The sequence below is a fragment of the Corvus cornix genome, chromosome 11 (genome assembly GCF_000738735.6).
Source record: "Corvus cornix cornix isolate S_Up_H32 chromosome 11, ASM73873v5, whole genome shotgun sequence".
Lineage (NCBI taxonomy): Eukaryota > Metazoa > Chordata > Aves > Passeriformes > Corvidae > Corvus > Corvus cornix.
The window spans coordinates 15,083,553-15,109,107 of record NC_046341.1 but is presented as its reverse complement, the minus strand read 5'-3'; the positions used below and the strand labels follow the sequence as shown (position 1 = coordinate 15,109,107).

Sequence of the window (25,555 nt, the reverse complement as noted above, 5' to 3'; positions counted from 1 at the left end):
ACTAAACTTTTATTGTTCTTCCTATACTTTCAAATAGGCAGAAGATTTTATATATATAATAAATATTGACATATCCAAAAAGAATGTACATCTAAGCAAAAGTATACCTAAATTTTTGCAGAGCATTGTTAGCAATGCAGAATTTCTTTTAAAGGAAGAAATACGGAAATCCTCACTAAAAGAGACAGAAATCTGAAAGATCTGCAAGCTGTCAATACTGGCAATTGTTTCTATGAGGGAGCTCGGCAAGAAAAAGAAACTGTTTTCTCTAGGTAGCTTTTTTTTTTCCTAAATGATAAAAAAGACAAAGGCAAGCCTCTCCAAATGGTATAATGGAAACATTTGTTTTGAAATCTTCCTCCACAGTAAAAATGCTGTATAATATTATGTAGTTCACCAAACCAGCTGGAAAGATATCCGTTTTCAAATAACCTCAAAATCTGCTAAAAACAAAACTGAAAGGCTTTCAAACTTCTGTTATTTAATGTACAGGCTCAATTGAAGGGCTGGTAAATACTTGGGAAGCGGCTGCTCTCAGTGATCGCAGGAATTTACTAATGAGATGCAAGCCCGGAACACTCCCATGGCCATGGAGCGCTGCACGAGAGCTCACTGACCACGAACAGGGGCTGGATACATGCTGCAGTCCAGCCAGGGCTGAAGTACCTTACAAGCAGTGGAAATTCTAAATCCATAATGTAATCCTAAAGCTAAAGGGCGAGATATGAGAGCTTTATATCAAACCACATCAGTCGACCTTTTTAGAGGAGAAAAGCACAGAACCTCAAACAAGAGGTGCTCAGCAGAGGGAGAGGTAGTAATTAGCATGGTTCATGCTTTAGGCCTCAGTCCACACAGCTTAACAGAAGAAATCAGATTTAAACATTTCAATGAAACTTCTGAGTCTTTCCCAATCACCTAATTAAGCTCTGGCACTTCACCGATGAGGAGCAGGGGCTGCGTTTAGTGGGAGTTGTGCAAAAAAAGCCAGTTCCTACTGAACCACGAACCTGAAATGGATCACACCTGTCTGGGCTTCTGTGGTCCCAGGTGGGCACCTGAGCACACACAACCCCATTGCAGGCCTTTGAGTGTAGGGACAAGGGGACAAAAGACAGTGGCTGTCTATTTGTTTGCATTTCTGCAGGGCTGTTTGGGAGTGTGCAAACTCTGACAGCTGTGCTGCCAGTCAGAATGGGGACAGACAGGAATGCTGGGTTTACAGCATCTGCACACTGCAGTATTTTTTGAGCCACTTTCAGTTGTTCTGATACTTGTCCCACCAGTTACTGTCAGCAGTCATGAGTGGCCTCTACCATGACTTAAGTAGTTCAAGTGTTGCCTAAGACATAATGAGACTGGTGAAAAACAAGTGCCAGACTTTACAGGGTTAAATGTTCTCACTTTTGAATTTTCACTCCTCTTAATTGAAAAGCTCTTCCTCAGCATCCCCTATGCCTTTACGGAAATCTTTAACACAATTATATTGAGCACTTCCTTTTATTCTAATGATAGTTCAGTGTGTTTGCATTGCACATCAAGTGGCACCATCAAAAAGTGTGTCCCAGCATTGCAGGCACTGTGTCAACTGCTGGAGAACTATTGCAGGGAGAAGGAGAAATTTGCAATATAGGCTGTACTGATGTTGCTAAAAACATGCAGAAACTGCTTAAAGCAGTATCCATATGTAAAAATGGGTACAAGTAATTTAAAAAATGCTAACTAGAGAAAATACTAGTTCTATTTTGTACTTCTAAAAGTACCTCCAGTCTAAAGCCCTGGGCACAACATACTCTTATTCTGAATTGCTAAGCCTTGAAGTCATTCCATTTTCTGCTCTAAGGCCTCTCCACGGAGTGAGCTTCCTTTCAGCAGAGATCTGCACACAGCTAGCCACCAATGCCATAAGCATTGGACTGAAAGAAGACACTGACTGAGACAGTGTGATAAAAAGTTCAGATCTAACCCAGCCTTGGTGTGCTGCCTCTGTGGTGCTCCCACCCCTTGCATGGCTAGAAATGAGATCTAAAGCTGAAGGTCTGAAATTAAACTCAGTGTAGTAACACACTGTGCCACCTTTGCAACACAGGACTGGCCAAATAACATTGTTGAAAGAGAGCTATTCAAAACCTCACTCTTCTCTTCCAGATCCAAATACTGGCAGTGGTTAGTTTACTTCAAAGCAGTCTTAAATGCTGCTATTTCAAGGGCAGGCACTGGGAGAAGGGAGTAGGATGGAGTCAATCATCTTTGAATCTTTTTAATTTACTCTGTCAGTATTTCCTAAATTCAGTAATTGTGCAGTTATTTAGATGCTACTTCATCCATTCAAATTAATAACCAGCTACACCCTGTGTAAGACCCTGTACAAATGACAAAACAGAGTTATAAACTGCTGTGGGAAAAATCCCAGTTTCACCTCAAACCAAGCCAGTTTCAATGGAAAACCCAAAGGACACTAATTTTCAGGATTCTATCAGCGAATGCAGTAGTATATGTCCAAAGGACACTGCAGGGGACAAGGAGGTAGGCTATGATTCTTGTTAGAAGACAACCTGTTTGTGTCTCATACTTTGAGGAAAGGTTTCAGAGAATTCATGCCAGTGTAATGACTACCCTGGTATTATTGCCAAGAGCAGTGTCTGGATGAGTTATTTAACACTTAATATCAGTTCACATAAATTAACGTTGCCATGTAGGAGTGAGGGAACATGACTTTTTCAAAATAATTTTCTGCATTTCATATCCAGGAGTCATTTTTCATTGCTCACAAAGGCAATGGCCACCCTGATCTTGCTAATTCTCTGGCCCTGTTTGCACCCCTGCAAAATTTTTCACAATGGAGTAGGATGAGAGAACATTCCAGCATGTACAATTAAGGGAAACAAAAAATCTTATAGGAGTACCTTATCTGGGCAGCAAAATCACAGTTCTGCTCTACCTACTGCTCTGGTTTACAAGAGACAAGATATTTCAGGGGAACTATTTTATATCAGGATAAAGTAAAACAATAAAAATTCAATGCTGCTTGTAAAATCTGCACAAAAACTTGGTAGATAACTGAAAACAGACATGTTGCCCAGTAGAAACAGGTCTATTTGTATAGCAGGTTTATAAACAACCCAGCTGTATAACCTGTGCAGGAGATCCCCAGTCCTACTCAGAACAAAATCTGACCCTACTGGTCAGGGGAACCATCTGCTACGGGCTGTGCAAGGAGACCACAGCCAGCTTATAACTAGATTTACAGATTTTAAGGCCAGAAGGGACAATTATGATCATCTAGTCTTATCTGTTCTACAACACAAGCCAAAGATCCTCACATGATAATTCTGGCATCAGAGCGTAACTACATTTTGAAACAAAACTTACTTGTTTTAGTTTAAAAAAGTTTTGTTTCAACAATAGCAGTGAATAAGACTCCAACACGTCCCTTGGTAAACTGTTTGACTGATTATGTATTTTCACTGATCAAAATGTGTGCCTTATTTCTAGCTTGAATTTGTCCAGTGCCTGCTTCCTACTACTGAACATTGCTACATTTTTCCCTGTTAGATTGAACAGATTTTTTTTAAATTAAAAAGTCTATTTCCTGAGGAAGGTATTTGCAGACAGCAAAACAGTCACTTCTTCACCTTCTCTCACCCTTGAGTGGAACATCCTTCCTAATTTTTCAGTGTCCTTTTAAATTATGGGTACCCACTAAAGCTTTGATGAAATTTCAACTTCAAAGCAATTATATACAGTCCAAAACTGTGTTTACATCTGTAGATTTAGCAATCAACTAACAGCTCGTATTCTGTTGCTTCCCTGCCACAGTCCCAGGCCCATTTCATCAGTACCTCTAGTATTTTTTCCTTTACATATTGCTGATTTAAAATTCATATTGTTGAAAAGAGCCCACTTGACTAAGTGACTAATCAGTGCCTCCCCATGATTTTTAGCATCTTACCATTTTTGTGCCATTGGTAAATTTTATCAACAGTGATTTTTATATAGTCTTCCAAATAATGATGAAATACCAGATAGTCAGAGCTGAAAGCACTGCTGTGGAACTGGGAGTTTATGAGCCATTTCATATCTGTATACTGATTTTTGGGGGATTTTTAGTGTGGTTGTTTTGTTGTTGTTTGTTGTTGTTGTTGGCAGGACTGTCATATAGAACAAGCTACTTTTATGAGAAGAAACTTGATAAAACTTCCTTTCATAAAATAAAATTAAATTAACTATGCTACCAATTTTCAGTTAGTTAACAAATTCATTCCGCAATTTTACCCCAAATTTATGTCAGGGTAGTCCTAATTTCAAGGTCTTAATATTCTTTTTTTTGGGAAATACAAGAATAGCCAGAGCTTTTTTTACCACCATGAGTGCTCTGGATCTTGCGCTATGTTCCAAGATGTTTTTTGGGGTTTTTTTTCAATGAACTTTAACGATTTGGAGAGCTCTTCAGTCAGGGTTTTAAAGATTTTATCTTTAAGTTATCCAGTCTCATTCATTCTAAAAAATATTAAAATGCAGTGGGCTACAGCATAACAGCCTCATTACTTAATGGGAGCGCAATTGTATCATTGGAAAATGCTTATGAAAACCATCATGCTTCTTTCTGAGAACACAGCAGAAGAGTATTTAGTCTTCTATACCATGGTTGATAATTTCTTGTCTGTTCTTGACCAGTATCAGCAAGATACCAATTGTTTAGCCTGCCAGATATACAGAATTTTACCCCATTTTCCTAACTCTCATAGCCATATACATATTTTTACTATTGCTTTTAGTTTCCCTTATCAAATTTCTGTACTTCTTAAAGATCTATTTAAACTTAGTGCTGTGAGCTTCTTTATTAATTTTTCATATTTAACATACAGCTTCTTAAAAATCTGCCCTGCACCCCTGCTCTGCACCCCACACTCCCTTTCCCCACTGAATGCTCCCCTTTAGCTTTTAAATAAGATTTCACAAGTTGTCCGTGGATTATGCCCTTCTGCTCCTCGTGGTGCTGTTCCCCACTACAGTGACAGCTGTGCACCAGGGCAAGAACCCCAACCCCAAACACTTGGCTGCCCCACTTGCAGCGGGGCTGTGACAGTCACTCAGGGACAATGGGAGTTGCAATTCAACCTCACACGTTTCTTAACAAGCTACAGTTTGCCTTCATGCAAAGCAAATGAAATCAAACATCTTATAATTCCAGAGAATACGGCTTAATGAAAATATTGAAAACATTTTCCAGCATTTTTTATTTTACCATTGAAACAGTTATTGATAACCTATTTTATCCATTGTGCAGTAGATATTTTAGAAATGAATTGCTGTATGGTTTAATTAGTTCATTATTATGCCTATTCTTACACGGTAATTTCTTTTATCATTCTAATCATTCACTTCACACTTTTTAAACCAAATGGAATATCAAAGGTTCTGTAGGATTATTTTTGGATCCTGCACATGTTTCACCACACAATTAATCTGTTTGTCAGAAATACTAGTTAACTTTTTCTCTTTACTACTTTCCTTTACTAGTCATTTTTCTCTATTATATAAGATGAAACTACCCCTACCCTGTAATAGGACAGAATTTTGATGGTTCTGATTCATTTTATTAAAGATTTTTCAATTGTGCACTTGCCATCACTATAAAATATTTTAATTTTTATAAAGTTTTATAATTGAATATTTTCCTTTATTTATATCTCATCTGCAATATTTATTTAGTCCTTTTACATGTCTTTACTTAGTTAAAATGCAGAGAGATAAATATGGTTGTTACTTTGCAGGGAAGATTCAGTACATTAATATAAACTGTACACAATTCCCCCAAAGCATATATATACGTTGTAAACCTGAAGACTTTTTACACAGCTGCTTATTGCTAAACAGTGCCTTGTCCAGAAGGGGACAATCTGTGTCTCTAATTGCTGTCACTGAAGCTGAGATTCATTATGTGACTTTCCCATTAAAATGTGAGCATTAATTTGTATAATGAAATATCACCCACTGCAGTGTTCATTAGCCATGCCCTACTGTATACTGCACATTGTTAGCTACCTAGAAACTGTAGTTAATTTCACTAATGGATATTTCCCTACTTAGTGTTTGGTAGGAAATTTATACTGTAACATTACCTCTTAAACTTTTAAGGAAATTTAAATTCAATCAATTATTTTCAACAAAAGTTTGGGATGTCATTAAGACAGGAGAAAAGGCATGCTGTACAATGTTAAGGATGGGAAATCTGGAGGAATCCAGAGAAATGAAAAGTCCTTTTAGTTCATCTTAGAAATGTAAGAATAAAGGATGTTCAATACCAAAATTGTCTCCTCTTGGAGCACACATACCCATTTTCCTTAATTATTCATATTGCTCATCCCACTACAAGCGCCTTCAGAGAATGGCAACAGGCAGTCTTTTTTTAGGAAGGAAATGTGAATTGAATTCATTTAAAACAGCACCATTTTTACTGTATTTCATCAGTTCATCTAAGCATGGTTTAAAATTGGCTAGTCACATTTCCAAGGGAAAATGCAGTAACACTGTAAATGCATATAATACATCTAATATATGCAAAATGTGTGTCACACATATTGTAACATACTCTCAGTCAATGGACACAGCCCTGCCAAGTTTCTTCCTCCTATTCATCTCTTTCTTAGGTTTCTTCTGTTTAACACAATCCAAACCATCTTTCCTTTGCTCGTGCACATTATCCTTTTTTTCATTACTCAAGGGATTTCATTTTTTCTGTCATTCTGGGAATATACCTGAGCAATTAATGACAGCACAAACTCAGACTGGTCTACATCTGCAGTAGCTTCTGAGGGCTAATGCAAGGTACAAGAGGTGCTAGAGCCAATCTGAAACCAGCTCCTATAAAATGTAGGACTGTCCCCTGTCAAAGGTAGAACGTAAGAAATTTTAATTTTTTACACTTAAATGTTTCTGCACAATCCAAATGCCAAGGCATGCAATGTAAAACCCACACCCACTTATTGTGTTTCAAGGGGGTTGAAAGTGCTCAGGAACACAAAGGAGATGCTCAGCCCCCTGAATGAAAGGACCTTAAGTTTCTGCCTCCAGAGTGGCAAAATGACAGCTCTGGAAGCACCTGCATATGGAACATTATAGGTCTGAGATACTCAGTTTTCCTTTTCACAAAGACTGAGCATCTCCAAGATTTCTGTGTCATAACCCTCCCAGCTGTATTTTATAGCAGGGAGGCCGATTCCCAAAGTGGGCAGGTCCCCCACATCTGCTCTGCACTGCTGTGCACAGACACGCCTTGCCCTTGTCCTGCCTCTCCTCCGCAGAGAGCTTGTGTGAGCTGCGGGGGCAGCACAGCCCACCTCGGCTCACCGGGCAGCAGAAAGAGCTCATCTGAGAGGGCATGAAGAATTCTGTCTGTCCTCTCTAAGACCCAAGGCTCGCAAGCATTTTGGCCTGAAAATCCTTCCTCTCTTCATTCGGGGCTGTCCCAGGGAACTGTTTCATCCATCAACTGTTTTTAGAGCAAGAAAGAGCAGAAACTGATTTCATGTAATTATGCCCTTTTCCTCTTATCACATGGGAACAATCAGAAATCATATCTTACTATCTTCCCCTTAAAGCTCTTCCTGCCTGAATATCACTGATTTAGATAAGAAAAATCCTCTACATTTTTGTGTTGGGACAAAACTGAGTGTGCTAAATAAAACTTTGATTTGTTTTTTCTTTCCTTCACAGGCTTGTTATGTGATAGCAAACTACACAGAAACTGAGACTCAGTGTGGAGTAGCTTGCAACCAAGAAATATCCAACAGAAAAAGAAGCAACCCAAGCCACTGGCTAATTCTTCAAAAACAGAGCACAGCTTCCTCCTCTTGTGCAAGATTAAGCTACTTCTCCAGCTTTTTTGGGCCAATTGCCACAGAAGCACCTCCTGGCTGGATCAAGCTTTGGGTCTGGTCTTGGCATGAGTACCAAACCAACCCAGTCGTGTGCCTCCAAACACACAGATGTTCGAAGGAGCCTGACTTCTGCTGAACTGCTTGAGCTCATCTCTAACAAACAGGTGCTGTGAGAACAAGAACAGTAATTGAGTTAATGTAGTGGAGAAATACAGTAAAGTGTTTTTTATCAGCCAGTTATATGATCCAAGCATATAATAAAGACAGAGTGTGACATAAAAGGCAGGAAACTGTCCCTGATAAGTATAAGCTAACCAATATTTGTTTAATAACTGGTATCTATTACATCATTTCCACTTAGAGCAAATCAACTTTTTATTTAATAACTCTAGTAATTTGCCAATTTACATTTTTATATTATTTATTAGGATCATTTCCAATATGTAAAACATTGCTTCACTTAAATGTACTCTTGTCGTTATTTACAAATACTTTGTTCTCAACCTAATGGAAATTGATCTTTACCTATTTTAAAATTATAATTATTTTTAAATATATTGTAAATGTTGTTTCCATAGGTTTTTGGTTTGTTTTTTTTTTAGATTTTGTTATATTATACAGGGGTTTTTTCTTGTTTTAATTTTCTTTAGTCAGTATTAATATGCAATTTTTATGGAATATTTCCATTGTAATTAATTTACTTTCCATTAGTTCTAAGGCACAAATACCAAATATGTAATCACTGCCATGTTTAACATAAGAACAAAGTGATCACTATATAATAAAACAAAATGCAGAGATGGGTAACCTCATCTTATTATAAAGAATTTTTCTTTGCCTTTCAAATACTAAAAATGTCAAACTCTTTAAACTCCATAGTTACAAGATTATTTTCCAATAAAATAACTACCATTTCTTTACTTTTACTGCATTAGAGAGCACACAAATTGGGTTTTCACTGGGTTTCTTCTTTTTTTTCCTCCCCTGAAAGTTTAACACACAGAGAAGAATATTCCTGCCCTAAATGGTTTGCAATCCAATCAGACAAACTACATTAGGCTGCCAAATTTTAAATTTCAGTGTGGTATACTCCTACTCCACAACGCAAAGAAAGGAGAACAAAAAATACAGTGAACAAACTTTCCCATTTCAACAATGATATTTTTTCCTTTAAATAATTTTAATTTTCAATTTTTCAAAATCAGGCCTCACGTTCACAAACCAAACATTAAGTACTCGATCTGTGCAAGCACATAGGAGAAACATGACTGCTGATTTTGGGAAGGGAGGAAACCATTGCTTATCTGGTACTTCAGTCAAATAAAAATGAAAAGTGAAGTTTTTCAAGTAGGAGGTATAACTGGAACGTATTTCTTCATGCAATTATTTTACCTTTCTATTAGGAAAGTAGTAATAAAATTCTGAAATTCAATTAAAATAGTTGAAAAAGAAAATGACTCCACAATTAAGGGGCTCATTATGTCTGTTTCCAAAAAGAAGTATCCCAAATCTCCAGTTTTAAATACTCTCCCAAAGCCTACCATGACAATTAACTCTGGGAAAAAAACAGGATCCTATTGACCATATACAGAATTTCAAATGATGTTAACAGGACCTGGGGATTACAACATTTTATGTCAGAATTTAATTATGGATAAAGTCTTCTTAAACACATACTGTGTCTCTACATGAACCTTGACATGCACGTATGTACTCTCAAGCAAACAAAATATTATAATTTAAGTGGAGTGGCTAGAAATAACTAGGATTGAGAGCAGTCCTCCCAGTGAGAGACATACCAAAACAAAGTGAGTATCCAGACCAGTAGCAAATCTCTGTAGGGTAAAATGCTGTGATTGTTACTGAAATAAAATATGGGAAATTTTACCATGGTGCAAAGCATGATAAGTGTTATTACTTACAAGTACTAAGTCGTGTGAGTTCTAGTGGGGAGAAAAAAAGCAGATCCATGAAGCTGATGCATTCATATGAACAGCGAGAGGTTAAAAATGAGCATGCTAAATGGAACAAAAATAGTAACTGAGAAAAACATACAGAATCCCTAAGCAGATGCTAAGAAAGGCCTTTGAAGCAGTTAGTATAACTAAGTCTGAAACCAATAGGCTTATGCCTATTGAAGGACAAGGGTAATTGAAGGAAACAGTGATGAAGCAGGGAAGGAGACAGAAATAACCTCAACTGGGAAAAGATGATTCTATTAAAGTGGTCTTTATCCAACAACACATTCCTTGTGCTTTTATTTAAGACTGTCATACATCTTTCTCAAAAGACTTTCTCCAACTAATAAGTCCAAATCTACAGTGGGAATTAAGGCTCCTAGACACACATTATGTTAACCCCCACACACACACGGCTCATGCCGACAGTGCTCCGCTCACTTGTTCCTCTCACCTGTGTGTATTCTCAAGTGGACCTTTAAGTGGTGGGATGTTCTGAAAGTTTTTCCACAATATGGACAGTCTTTCATGGCAGAACCAAGGCTCCTGTCTCTCAGTAAAGCTGGCTGCTGGACTCCTACAGATCTCCCAGCTTCTTCTCCAATGTCTGCAACACAGAAATGTTCTCACATCACTTCAGCACGTCAGAAGTTGTTCTCACTAAAACTGCTAACACAACACAAAGTTAAACATGTCAATACTACACCTGTCTATTTCATTCTTGAAATCTGACAGAATGCTGACAATTCATGTATTTTCTTGTTATTGTCTTAAATTATTTCATCTTTCCTATCATCATTTTAAGCAGCATATGGTACCTTTATATACTGAATTATACAAGAAAAGAAACAGCTGTGTCAGCAGCTGGTTTGATTTCTTCTTTTGCTTAGTCCCTATTAATTTTTTCCCCAAAAGTTTGAGATGGTTGTTTTGTTGAATCTATTTAATTTATAAGTATTGTGAAAACCTGTAGGCTTTTAGAGGCAAAAAGTTTGCACCGGTGTATTAAAACCTCCTAAAACAACAGAATTGCAGTGACGGGGGGGGGGTCCAACAGCAGCGGCAATGTCTACACACAAAGCTAACCAGCTTCCTCTGCAACATTTCAGCATTGGAATTACAACAGGCAAACTAGAGAGTGACCTAATCATGTGAAAAACAATGAAAAAAATTGGTCAGATGAGGGGGAATTCCATCTCCCTCTCACCCGATGCTCCTGTGTTTTCTCCTTCAGTGTTCACAGCTACACTTATCCTTTGCATCATAACACAATGGGTGAGACTCCAGGACACCACTTCTCTCTCCTGATATAAAGAAACATTCATTTCAGTCATCTTGAGTGAGCTGCTTTTATCCAAGCAGGCAAAGAACAAAATAACTTACAAAAGACTGACATAAAAATTGCAAAAAATGTAGGGCATTTAAAAAAAATGTCATTATTCAAACCACACAAGACTCATCCATCATCCCTTACATAGAGGGTCATGTAACATCACATATAAGCACCAGTTGATGATTTCATGAAAAACCATGGCAAATGTTGAAACTGTGACCCGGATTGACACTGCTGGCACATCGGGAGCAGGACACATGGGCACAGCATCACACCCCATGCAGAACTGAGCTATCTGGGTTAGATCCAGGTGGGGAGCACAGAGTTAAAACCTGCATGCAGAGTCTTGATTATTTCAACCATAAACTACTGACTAAAAATGTTCTGTCTTTACCCATTTGATATGTAACTAAAGCTGTCAGGAAACATAGTGCAGTTTACACAGCATTGCCTTTTAAATGGAAGTAATGGGACATAAGAAAGACTTAAACATTTGGCTCTAATAAAATCTATTCTCACAGTAGCAGAGACCCAAATACCACATTTCTGGAAAAGGTAACACTAACAAGCATTTCAGTATGTATTATAAAATAGTTCCTCTAAATTTTTTTGCTTAAAGCTGAAAGAAGGGGATGATAGAACTATTAAAATATATATATGTGTATATATATATATAAATGCTTATCTCAGTCATGTATGAAATCAAGCTATTACTACTTTTCAAAAGGCAAATCTGATAGCTTCACATCACATTCTTGTTTAACATTTTCTGACTGTTCTTAGACTGCAAGTTAAGCATAATATTTAAGTTAGAAAGCTAGTAAATGTCATTTTGAATTATCTCCAAGTACATAAAGTTCCATACTACAGGAGTTTATTTTGTCTTTGTGAGTCCAGGAAAACATACATAGGTGTTAGTCTATAATTCCAATACCCCTAAAGAGTTTAGATTTTCTGGTTTTACTCCTCAAAAGTTGTATATAATTATGGCTTAAGCTGCTTTGGGAACAAAAATGAATTCCTGAGTGCAAAAAGATTTTCCTGAAGTGCAAAACACAGAATGCATGATGATAAACTGCAGGATTTTATTTTGGTTTTCAATAAATACTATATGAGCATTATAGATAAATATATAGATAAAGTTAACAAGCCACTCAGGAGGAATTTACTGAATAAGTCTACTAGTTATGTTTTGCTATATGTCACTCTAAATGATGGCCTGTTATCCATTTGCCTTTTATCTTTCTATCTAGAGTATGTGTGGCCCAATAAAAAAGAATAAATTTGTAAGATGAACAGCTCTCTTTGCAGATTTAAGAGTCTAATTTTCACTTTACACAAAATTGAATTTTTTCAAGGGACCAAGATGATGGAGTTTACCCTAGCACTAATCCCTCTGAAAAAGCAAACTGAAAACAACAATGAAGCAAAGAAAGATGTGGGTGGTCTGAAGAGTTCTCTTTTAGATTTAAGTAGACATACAGTAGATAGCTCCAAAGGCTTTACTCCAACAGGGGCCTTACCTTGAAGAATTTTTCTTCCCACAGTGAAAGCGTTCCTAAGACTTTAAAGCTGGGCTGAGGGGTTTTCTTTTGAATTCCTCTGCCTACAAAGCCCACCGAAGCGCTGGAGGCCATCACTACCTGAATGAGCAGCTTTACATCTAAGTTCTTTTATTTCAAACAATGAAAAGATATGTTCAAGGCTGCCGACTCTCCCCACCAAATGCTAACCCAGCTTCTTATTAGGGCCCCACTTGGGCACATTGTACCTCTTTATCAAGGCACTTAAGTTTAAAATGTGCTCAGCTTTAAAATGTGTTTAAGTCTCACTGACTGCTACCAAGTCTCTCTGCTACTGAGTCTCTCAAAAGTGATCTGTGGAAAATGAAGGATGAAAAAATAAGAGACCAGCAAGAAAAAAGTTAAGAAGCAACTGGTGAATACAGGACTATGCCAACATCACAATATGTGGGGAATGGAAATCCTCAGCTCTACAAATAATCATGTATTCTACACCTCTGATGTCCCCTTCTCCTGTTATTGAAAGCCCCTTCACAAGCAGAAACTCTCAGCTCTGTTAAAGTGTGCAAAAAATGTAGCAAAAAGTAGTTTTACAGATCTGCAGAACTAGGATTGGCCTCCACAAATTAACTGATGATTTACTCAGGATTTGAGCTATGGTTTTGAGAGCTTCTCAATTCTGAGGATAAAAGATCAGGAAGGAAAGAGAACAGTTACTTATCTTACAGCCATTGCGGTTCCCTGAGTTATGTCGTCTATATGATGTGCACTTGATGCACGTGGGATTGCACTGCTTTTTTTACTATCCACTTCCATTATAGGCAGGTCAGCATCCTGAATATCTTCCTGCCCATCCCAACCTTTCCTGATTCAAGTGCAGGAAATAAGAGAATAAATTATGATGTAGATGTACATACTAGATGTAAGACTTCTGAGCCTTGCCTCTCAACTCACTCTTGCTGAGCTTTCCTTTCACTTTAAAAGTGTCTGTTCACAGCAAAAGCCAGGGACAGAAATGGAAAAAGCAGCATTCAGTTCTGTATATGAAACTGGTCTTTGTGCCAGTCTAAGGGCAAGGAACAGCTGTGAGTCCCCCGCTGCTCCGTGTGCTGTACCTGCTGGGCAGGTAGATAGTGCTCCCTGACACAGGACACGGAGGAACTCAGACACAAAGCAGCTTCTGGAGAGGTATGATGGGGACATCTCTTTCAAGCCATGCCTCAGCTGCACTTAATAACTGACTGTGCGCATGTTCTCATGGGCCAAACGCAAGGAAAGAAAGTTCACTACAACATCCATATCAGAAGGTGGCAATTAACTGCATAACCAAAGAGCCAATCTGGCCAAAATGTGAGAAAATCTGTTTGCCATGCTGACTGAAATAAAAATTAACCAATCCATACGATCAGTATTTGAGGGATCGCCCTTCTTCAGACAGATGCCCAGTTCTCAGGAGAGGAGGGCCTAAAAGCCACCACTCCTCATCTAGCAGGGTGATCAGGTTGGTTCCACATCACTGCCACAGGCAAAAAGGAAGTTTCCACAGAAACAGATAATACCAACAAACAGTTTTGGAGCCAGGAGCACTTTTACAGTAGAAGGTTAAAAGAAAGTGAGAAAGACACCAGTGAATCCTTTTTTACAGTCGATATCTTACCACTGGTTATCAGAAATGGTCTACCCAGAAATGAGCCATGGCCACAGGCAGCAGTGCCCTCAGCACACAGATACAGATGTCACAGGGGAGAAATGCCAACTTCAGTGGATATTGCCAGAAAAGAGAAGACAAGCTCAGGTGGACAGTGAATCTGTGTACTCAAAGCAGAAGCTATCTAGGCAGTCATATGAAGAGCAAAAGGAAAAAAAAATTCTTCGACATTTCCATATATGTTCTGTATGACTGGTCCACCTGTCTGGGATGAGCCTATAAACATGATTAGAAAACCGTTTTCACTTGTTTAGGCAGCTGAACTGACTTCAGTCATGTTAGCAGCCAAATTCTGAAAGGAACATCTACATACATGTTCCATAAATTTCACCAGAGTATTTATTTGCTGTGTGTATGTGAAAGTGCAGGGATTCACAAAGAGGTGCTTTCATGTTCAAAGGAGCTAAATTGCAGCCCTCAGGAAGACTAAATCATCAGTGAAGTCAGTTGGAATTTGTCGACACAAGGTTTGCCAAATTAGCCAAAAACAGGCAATCACATGGAAAAGGTAATCAACTCACAAAATAGGTAATCAGACTTACAAGTATGTGTTTGCTCTTGCACAATTTTCGACACTGTTAAAGAACCCTTTGAAAATGTGGCCTTTAAAGAAGCCTTTAAAGCCACACACAATCCCAGGTTTTCATATATTTCCGAAATTCAAAATATCTGCAGTTCTTCAGAACGGCCCGTAAAAGTTAATGAAACATGGTGCATTGAGAAGTGGTAGTGACCACAGGTATTTTTGATTACCTATAAACCACCCAGATTAGCCCATTCTGTGGCAGGAAATCTAATGTCAAGAAAGGAGTTAGAAGATATTCAGTGTGTTAATCCTGTCACTGCTGTCACCTTTGTGCAAGTATGCCTGGACTCAACCACCTCATTCCCTGCGAAGCAGCACAGGATATGCCACGTTTCTGGGAAAACATGCTTTACCTTTCTTGCCTATTCCTAAGAGAAAGCTTTAATAATACTGAAAGTAGTGGAAAATAGGGACATAATTAGGGATATAATTAATCATGTTTTTCTTGCTACCTGAAGTAGCTTCAATTAGTATCACCCGATGTAAATGAGAACAGAATTTGGCCCTGTGCTCACAACTTGAAATTAGAACCCTATTAATGGATGTCACTACACTTTTTACTAGTGAAGTTCATGGCTTAAAATGAAGGTTTCTAATATTACTAAATATTACAGTTATATTTTAGGCCTCCAGAAAGAGTTACTAATGTCTTAGGTCAGGAACAACTTGCTGTCTCTATTGTTTCATCAAGGATTTAGGTTTTATAATGACCATATATGGTAATCTTAAACTGCTACTATGGATTGGCAGAGAATTTGTTTAAACACAGAGCTATTTTAGAAGAGAATTGGAAAGCAGGCCTACTAGTGAGAAAGCAGCATTCACATTGTTTGTATTATTAGAAATAAAGATTATACAAAGGTTCCACTGGTAAATAGAAAGATACCACATCTGACATGAAAATTCCCTCTTAGCCCTCAGAACCACACAGACAAACAGGCACAAACTGCCCTGCCTCTGCTAACAAATAGTCACTGGCAGAGTTCAACTTAAAGTACAGTCTAAATCAAACTGAAGTAAGATGCCCAGAACCATTTGTGTGGCAAGACTTGCTGCTTGAGAAGTGGGCAAATGGCAGTCACAGCCAACTCCTCAGGCTGCAGGGAAGTAGCTGGGTGTTATTTCGAGCTCAGTAGGAAGGGAGCCAAAATATTCTAAGCAACTTCTTAGTAACTGGTGATGTGGTGGCTGCACACACACCTTTAGTCCACTCCTGGAACACAACACACTTGAAGATTGGTGATTTTCACACCCCATGGGTTCAAAACACTTTGCATGGCAATACTGTATGTATGCAGTGCTGGTTATAACTTAATGCTTTTCATTGTGGTACTCTGAGATACATTCAAGAGTCTGTATATACAACACAGAGAGACATTAATAGAACACTTAAACAAAATTAAGATTTTGTTAATCACAAAATGTTTCTTATCCTCTTCTTTTCATTTCAATCAAATTCCCTACAGAGGTTTTTTTTTTGGAGTTCTTAGCAGTCTTACTTTTCAAATTTTTCTATAATTTTAAAACCTTTTAAGATAATCAGAGATCAAACACAGTTTCTGAGTACATCATTTTAGCTGCTTCATTTCTTTGAAGAACCGTGTGACCAAAAGACATAGAAACTCAGATTTAGCACTTAAAACACGGTGTTGTTTACTTGCCATTGTAAACTGAGCTGACAGAGCTCAGTTTTGACTGAAAATTGAGCATGGTGGAAAAATAATATTTTTTGAGATAATATTTTTTGTGTGAGACCTTTTTAACTGGTTTGTTGTTTTTGGTTTGTTTTGGTTTTTTTTTTTTTAAGAAGACATCTTAAGCACCTTACAATATCTTTCATTTAACAGTTGGCAGAAGGAAACTCCCAGATGAACATTGGCCTGTGTCTTTCTCTTTAACCAGCTGAGTGATCCAAGCTTTTAATAAAGCTGTTCCAATTATTGTAAAAGTCATCTAGTACCTTATAGCCACAAATATTGACAGTTTATTGCACAACGCATTCATGACATTTGAAGGTCACATCATACATAATACATACACTTTTATAAAAGTGTCTGGAACAAAGAGATACATGATCAGCAATTACATCTTACCATTTGAGGGTATGATTTTATACTTATTGAAAATGAAACACTATAAGAAATGCAAATTGTTAATAAAACACAAAATAGTTCATTTTCTGTATTTATTGTTTTATTAATCAGCAATACCAAGTTCAATTGTAGAAAATCAATGGAATGCCATTCATGCCTCAAGAAGATTACAGTTAAATATCATTATCCTGCAAACCATCACACATATTCTTAGCTCAGCATGAGAAGAAAGTAAGGTTCAAACTTTAATCTCACTACTGTACACCTCTCCAGCCCTACTGAGCTCAGTGTAACCTCAACACTTACATTTGGACTTCGTCATATTATTAAAATATTAGTTTTGATAAAATTGAATCAAAATAAAACTGAAAAGAGTGCCGAAAAAGGTTTTTTCTTTTAAATATATGCACATGCAGGAATATCAAACTTCTTCATCCAGTGCTTCCAACTCTTAAGGCCATTATAAAAATCCCATGCACATGCACAAACAGTGTAATTAAAAGGTATAATTTGCAAAATTTATGCAGTCAGATCTGTGCACAGTCCTTCAATGAGTTCAATGAACATCAGAAATACACAGAGCTTAGTCATGGAGTGCTTGTTTTTGGTTAAAGAGTCTTCACTTTTTTGATGTCACTACTAGCTCCTGGAACCTCTAGCTACCTAATGAGAGCAGAGCTAGAGACAAGTGACCATGGATCACTACACTGTTCCCCACTACATTATTGCCCCTAACACCATTTTTGGCAGTTTGTTTCAAAATCACAGAATGCCAAACTTCTTTCCGAAGCTCTTAACATGCAAAACTCTTCCACCATCCAACCCCTTCACTGGTTTTTCAGATCTGCCACTCCAAAATCATGACTTTGAAATCCCACTTCCTTAATTTGACTGTATAGATGAAAGCACTTCTGATCCCAAATCACCTAGTTTGCTAGATGAGGTTCATGAAATTCCACTAGACTTGTGTAATCTCTCCACAGGAAAAGCAGTGGCCTTAGAAGCGAATGTGCTTTGCCGTTTATCAGAATGTCATTTATCTAGCTTGTGCTAGTTTTTGCTTTCTTCAGAAGAGCACATCTGGGCTGCCAGGACACCCTATTGTGCTCCTCTGTCCATAATGTTTGTCTTCACAAGCAAAGCAGATACTTACCTTTTGGACCTGCAAAGCTGGGCTTTAAATACATATTCATGGCTCTTTCCTTGCTATTTTGCCAATGGTCTTTGCCATCTATCCTCAAAATTTCCTTTGGTGTCCAATTATAGTTCTGATAGCAAGGTTATTTCCCAAACCTTTCATATGACATACTTTATATGATTTTCCCCTCCCTTTCTTAAAACAATCTTAGAATATTCTGGAGTTTTAGTGTGCACAGCAGCCTGTGATTTTCAGCAGTTTTCTTACCCAAACCCTTGACTCATCTGGATTAGCTTTGATCCTGTCACCTAAATTTGAAATGGGCACATGATTACTGACCAGAGAGAACAAAGTCTTTCCAAACTTCATACAGATTGTATACTGCTTTTGGACAAAATTCCAGTGGGGAATCTAAGCAGAGAGGCTATCCAACTGGACCATCTTTTGGATTTGTATGTGTTATTTGTAGGCAGGTGTTCAGGTACCAGATGGCCTTAAAACCCATACTACTCAGGTTATAGCAGCTTCTACAAGCTGTCTGCATCATATTCCCATCTCTGAGATTTGCAGAGTGGCTACGTGGAGCTTGATAAACACTTTTACCTAGCATTGCTCTCCTGATGCCAAGGCTAGATCAGATATCCAATTTGGGAGAGTTGCCTTACAGTCCCTCTTTAATTAAGTACTCCTGATCTCCCACTCCTGGGATGGATTGCTACTGCTGATTAAGCTCCAGAAGTAAGGATCTGTGGAGGCAATTTCATGAGGGAGAAAATGAAGTTGCTAGCTAATCAACTAAAATAACCATTAACTGGACTTCTGTGAATGAATAGATTACCTTCTTCTTGCTTCCATACCTACCCTGTTTCTTCCATGTTAGCAACTCTACAACCCTACAAACCAGAGCGGTAAGGTGTGCTTCACCATAACCTCTGTCTTGCTCCTAAAACACACGTGGGACAAACAGAACCACTTGGCACAGTGTACAGGCTACACTATGAAGCAAACCCAAGATGGTGTCAGCAAGCCACAGGAAAGATGACGAACCTGGGTGGAACAGAGCTCTGTTGAATCTGTTTTCTCTAGGTTCTTCTCATGCGCCCAATAATGCAGCCCCTGAGACTCTAAAAACTACAAATTAACACCCATCTCCATGTAGTTTTCTAAATCCATTAATATTTTTTAAAATCTTTTGAGTGCTTGTATAACATGTAGAAATATTTATTAATTATACTTGCCAAGTTTCAACCTCAGTTGCTGGGTTTAAAAAAATCAAAAAAACAAATATTTTTTTCAAATGAGAACCACAGATCTGCCTTCATTATAAGTAGCTCTCAGGGCATCAGGTATCATGGGGTAAGCTCTTGCATACTATTGTTTAAGAAAACCCTTTTTCATTATTATTATCTTATCACAGAGTGGAAAAATCAGCACAAAAGTGCCAGTAGCAGGTCATCAGATTTTATAAAAATTCATTCTACAAAAGAAAAGCATAAATTATTTAAAATGTCACAAGAATTCTTTCTGTAGACGCAAGAAAAAAAACCAACCAAAAAACAAAAGAATCAGGCATGTAAAAAGAACTGTACAGGTAGCTAAATTAGTGATTTCCCCCTCAACAAAATGAGAAAGAATTAAAGACTCTCATTCCGTTTACAGATTACTGATTAGAGAGGTGCTGACAGAGTCTCTAAAGAATGAATAATGTCATGGTGTTTGTTACAACATTTGGACTACGATATGAGAGACTTTTCCAGTATCTGTATTTTCTTACTTTTAACTTTCCAGTGCTCCTTTCAAACTAAATGACCCCTTTGAGCTAATACAAATACTTTTGTAAATAATTTTTCTCCCATTTAACTTCTTTGGTACAAGCCACTTGAGTATAAATTCCAACTTGTTTATCTATCTCACAAAAAAAGAAAAGAGCTGTATTTGAAGAAATACTTACAAGCAACTCTAAACTGCTGAATCTACTTTACTAGCACCCTTTTTCTATAAATAAAATATGTTAAATACATGAGTTTTGCTGTAATGGAAAAATATTGATTAAATTCATTACATTGAATCTTGAGAAAGAATCCTTTAACTCTTTGGTATAAGTTTTTTCCTCATTGCTTTAACAGTGTACTGTGAGAATACTGAGAACATGATATTATCTGAATGGGCTCATTAATTGTTTTATACTAATGTATCTCAAAAAGTACATTACTAAGTCAACTCACATCCATGTTTTGTAAAATAGCCTTAATGTACACGGATACCATAACGTGCTATTTGTGGGCTATAAAAATTCTGAAATGCTGCCTATGGAGCTGATATATCAATAATACAGTTTTCCTTTTCTACTATGAAAATATAAATTTTTTTCATCTGAACTACTCTGGTTAAAAAAAAAAAAAAAAGAAAAAAAATACTATTTTGAATGCTGTCCTCTGATTTAGCTGAGCTTGTGGCAATAACTGGTTTAGGCATAGGCTTCAGTATGCTGGAATGATCCTGAAACTAATTTTGCATGTGTTGGAGTTGGACTGTGGCCACGCACGTCAGTATGCTGGAACAGAGTTATCTAAATCCTGAGCCTTATTTTACATGTGCTGGTGTTGGACTGTGGCCCTGCAATCTTTTAGGTCTCCATCTGTAGCTATCAAAGCCAGGGTGTGCCCAGCCACTCGCTACTGCTCACTGCTTTCCTTCCACAGAAAATCTCCGGGTTCACAACCACCCTCCCCACACACTGGGGTGACTGGGAGCTCTTCAGAGTCCTGGCAGGTCTCATCAACCTTTCTCTAAAGCCTCTTTGCTGCCATGACCAGCCTTTTGCAGTGCAGCTCACGAGGGTCCTAGGTGGTGATCGAGTCCCACATCAGTGATGAGAAATACCAACCTCTTGGACAGCTGTTCCCTCAGATTCAGCATGTTAATTCCTTTCCAATACCTAAAACAGCTAAAACAGCCCACTCCTTTTTAAGCAAACTATGGAGACCACAGTCCCACGACTGATGGAACACCCTTCTGAGTTTCCCAGCCTGAATGTTCTCCCTGCAGTCATCAGCCAAAGGAATTTGAAGTCCAGAAAGTCTAGTCCAAAAGCTGGTGATTGTTTACTTCTGGGGAAGTGGACAAGAAAAGATCAGGCACTCAGAGGCCACAATACAAGAAACACTGGCTGTGCACCAACCTGGAACACCAACACAGAGGCGGTGATGGGGACTGAGCAAAGCAAAGTCACTGTACAAGATCCTTATCACCCCAAGGTGAACTGGTAACCTCCAGGGACATACAGGCTGATGGTAACAACGTACAAAGTTTTTGTGAGCCTTCTTCCACTTACTTACAGTTCCTCCACGTTAATCCACCAATAAATACATATTTTAACCAATCAGGAGCGCCTATAAAATTAGGAGATGATCCAGACTGGCTTGATTTGGAAACACATTTCCCTACCAGAAATTCAGTCTCTATGGAGCCTAGCAACCTGAGGAAACAACTTCACACTAAGGTCAAAATTAGACATCTGAATGAAGATCAGGCATTCTTCTCTGGCTGGACAGACACAAGTTATCTTACTGTCTGCCTCAGACACAGAGAAAGACTTATTTTAGAAGAAGAAGAGTTGTTCTATCTCTTAACTTATTAGCAATGCACTTTCTTCAAATTCCAACAGCAAAAGAAATTCAAAACCCAGGTAGTCTGCATGCACGGAAGCACCTTTTGTTTAATAAATAATTCAACCATGTATTCCTTTTTAATTTAAAAACGGTCTGACTGAACAGTCAACAGAGTGAACTAAAGTTGGCAAAATACAGTGTTGAAAAATTAAAAAGTGTATTCAAGGCCGTATTCATTTGCTTCACTTCTCATATACTGAAGAGACAGGCTGTGCTGAAGTTCTAGCTTTTTTCTTTTTCTTTTAAATTATACACATACAGTCACATGATGCTCACTTGCCTTTGAAAGCTGCCTTGCCCTGGAATTAGTCTTTCTCTCTTTCTGTTACTAGTACAGCAGCTGCTGCTCCTCTACCTCATGAACATCATCAGAAATTCAGCCAAAATGTTCTCATGAGCTCCTCTGCCATGCCTGTGAGGGCCAGACTTAAACTATCGACCATCTTGGAAAACAGAAATGCTGTAAAACACTCTGGAAATATTCAGGTCGTCATCAGATTGATGGCCCCATATATCAAGAAGTCTATAGTGAGGTACAGGAAACACATCTGGCAGCAAAAATCTGCAGATAAAGATGCACTGAAATCCATCCCAGGACTGAGTTTGTAACATGCTATTGCAAATGCATACAGATACTTGGGATCAGTCAAGTGCATTTGGTACTGACGTACTCTCTTGAAGACAGCCAAAGGCATATAGCACTATCTTAAATATGAATTCACAGGCTCACTTTCTGTAAAATAAAATTCTTAGCAGTAAGCAGCCAAGGATAACACCAAGAATAAGAAAGAAAAAAGCTAATAGAGTCAACCCTTCTGATCTGGATCACAGCCTTCTCTTCCACAGTTTCAAAGAATTTCTTGAATCTTGGAGCAGACAGAAAGGAAAGAGTAATTCTGTGGTGAAACCTCCTTATTTCTGGAGATGAATCTGTTCCCCCACACACCCCAAAGCAGCAGCAGGTACTTAATGGCTTCCTAACACAGCACAGCCTTTAAGTCTCTGCTCTGCTGAGTGTTTGGTTCCCATCACTTTGAATGCCTTTCCCGTGTTTTTCATCATTTTTGATCAGCACCTTCTGGAGCACTGACCACTCTGTAACCATCAACCAACATGAAATTCCCAGGCTGTTAATGCTCATGTGACATTAAATGCTGACACAAGGAAATCTTATCTCAGAGAAGTCAGATATGCAGGAAAGAAGATCTTTACTGGGAAAGAGTAGGGGAAACCTTACTCTTACAAAGTAACATTGTCTTTATAGAAAATGACTTGGCAATAACATCTTTCAAAGTGGGCATATTTATTTAAAACTCATTCTAGACCCTCTGGATGACAGAAATGCTTCATATTTAAGAGATAGAAATTTCACAAGTGCATCTTGACTATTACACATCTTATGGAAGAAGAGCAGGCTTTTTTCAGATTTTCACTATTCTGAACAGTAGTAAAATTTCCTGCAATATATAAGATGAAAACAGCAACCAGATCATATAAATTAGTACCAATAGGGAACTTTCAACATCTTGAATTTCTCTGACAAAACTGCCTATGAATGATATGTACAAAATATATCTCTGAATCTGACAAAATATGAACAAATGCATAAATACAGAGATTTAGACCCAAACTCCTCCCCTGCAAGTCAGAGAATCTTCAGATTCTAATTTTGGTCAATTACTGGTTTACACTGAGATGCTCTGCAATAAGTACCATGTCAGAGAACAGACTGATTTAAACCCTGAGAATGCAGGCTCCTGCATTTGTGGAGACACATGTTTCCATGCTTTTTTAGGATGGCAGTAGTGGGAGCCCCTCCAATAGCCTGGCAAGCCCACACAGAATTTGGTACATAACAAACTGGCTTGCAACCGATTACATTTGAAAGCTGTCTACAGTGGGACTGGCCAACCTAACAAAGTCATGCATGGGGTTGAGGAAAGGTGAATGGCAGCATAAACTGGTCAAATGAAACTTAAATAATTTCAACAGTTTTAGTAGCACTGGTTCTTTTATGGCTACAAATTCACAGAGAGCTGCGCAGTCATAAGGGTCATAGGTATTTGTTTCAAAAGAGAGATTCTGCTGACTACTGGGCAGTAGAGCTTGCTGATAGATGCTGAAATATTATAATAAAGGGTGGACAAACAAACAGTAACTCCTTATTGCTGCCATTTTTTTGTTGTAAAACTCCAGGAGAGTAGAACTGTGTATTTAAAACAAATGATGGGAAGATGCTACTTCAGAAAGGCAGCTCAGATACCAGACAGGACACTGATGAGTGTTGCTGATCAGCAGAACTGATTCCAGAAATAATTGCTGGATAGTCCATCATCTGCAGTACTGCTCCAGCGAGTGCTGTTCACCAAACAGCAACATCCTTCCTTTGTGTTCTAGGGTTCCTTTCAATTAATATTTGTTTTAGTTATGTTGAATCACTGCTCATCTACTAAGATATTATTTGATTAAAAAAAAAAAAATCCTTTCTTCTTGGTTACATTTTCACACAGGTTTTTTGAAGTAGGAAAGTAAACACACAGTCCCTATGATGGCAATTTCCATTCATAGTTTGACAACTAAATGTTGCGATGTTACTTGAAACTCCTGCCTCTTATCTTTCAATTTTTCTTTAGGGAAAAACAGCACAGAAATATACTCTGCCATCTATTTGAAAAGATGCAGATATAATCCACCTATGATGATGCAATTTTTGGAACTAAGACTGTGATCCAAAACAGCAGTCTGATCTACATTTTAACCACAGCTATTACAATAAATAAAACCAAACACATATATTCTCCACATATTTATTCTGATAACGCTTTGCAAGATTTCTGGCTGAGAATACTTTACATAAGTAATCATTATTGTAAAGTTTCCCTAAAAAATATGCATCTTAAGACAGTAATCAAAGCAGAATTATAGATAGGAGGGGGGATGTATCCAGATCTTTCTTTGGTTTTCATCTGTGGTGCAGAAGTTGCTAGCCATCAAGTGTTTAAATATCTGATGACAGGCAACCACCAACATAAGATCAGTTAGGGGCAGCTGACTGTCAACATCACAGGAAAGCCCATCACCTCTGGCATTGTCAGGGACTTTGTTCAGCATGGTCATTTGAGGGAGCAATGGCAAACCAACCTTTCCCTCGGAGCCAGGGTATACCAGGGAGGTGGCTGAGGCACACTGACAGCATGGGGACTGATGGCAATCATCTGGATGCTGGCAAGGGACCATGTCCCTGTGGACAAGCTGTACTTCTCAGCAGCTTGGACAGTTTCAGTCTGTCTGTCTGCACCCTAACACATGCAAAGGCTTTATCCCTAAACAGATTTTCATTAACTTGCACTACCAGACCCTCCCCAAAAAGAGAAGGAGGTTTTGCAGAAATTCAATGAAGAATTCTCTTATTCAACAAATTTGCTGCATTTTGGACATGTACTAGGAAATCTCTAAGGGTAATGTTTTTTCCTTAAAGTTGGATTTTGCCTCTTGTACTTGAGCTAGAACTTCATTGTTGTAGCAAAAAGCCATCAAAAGGGTTAAATAGGTTTGGTGTTAAAATCCCATTATGTGTAGCTTAGGAACTAAACTGCCTTAGATTGCACTAAATATCCTCCTGACCAGACCTTTTGATGTATTCTTTCAATTTATATTTGCAC

At 38.1% G+C, this 25,555-nt stretch overlaps 1 protein-coding gene across 9 annotated transcripts in view; it reads right to left on the bottom strand.

Annotated features, from left to right (window-relative positions):
• ZNF536 (zinc finger protein 536) overlaps nt 1-25,555 on the bottom strand; it is a 344,627-nt gene that overhangs the window by 120,154 nt on the left and 198,918 nt on the right. For all 9 annotated transcript variants that reach the window (XM_039558356.1, XM_039558359.1, XM_039558354.1 and 6 more), the window contains one exon: nt 10,296-10,448. In XM_039558356.1, the coding sequence (XP_039414290.1) occupies nt 10,296-10,448 (153 nt within the window). The remainder of the gene's footprint in view (nt 1-10,295; nt 10,449-25,555) is intronic.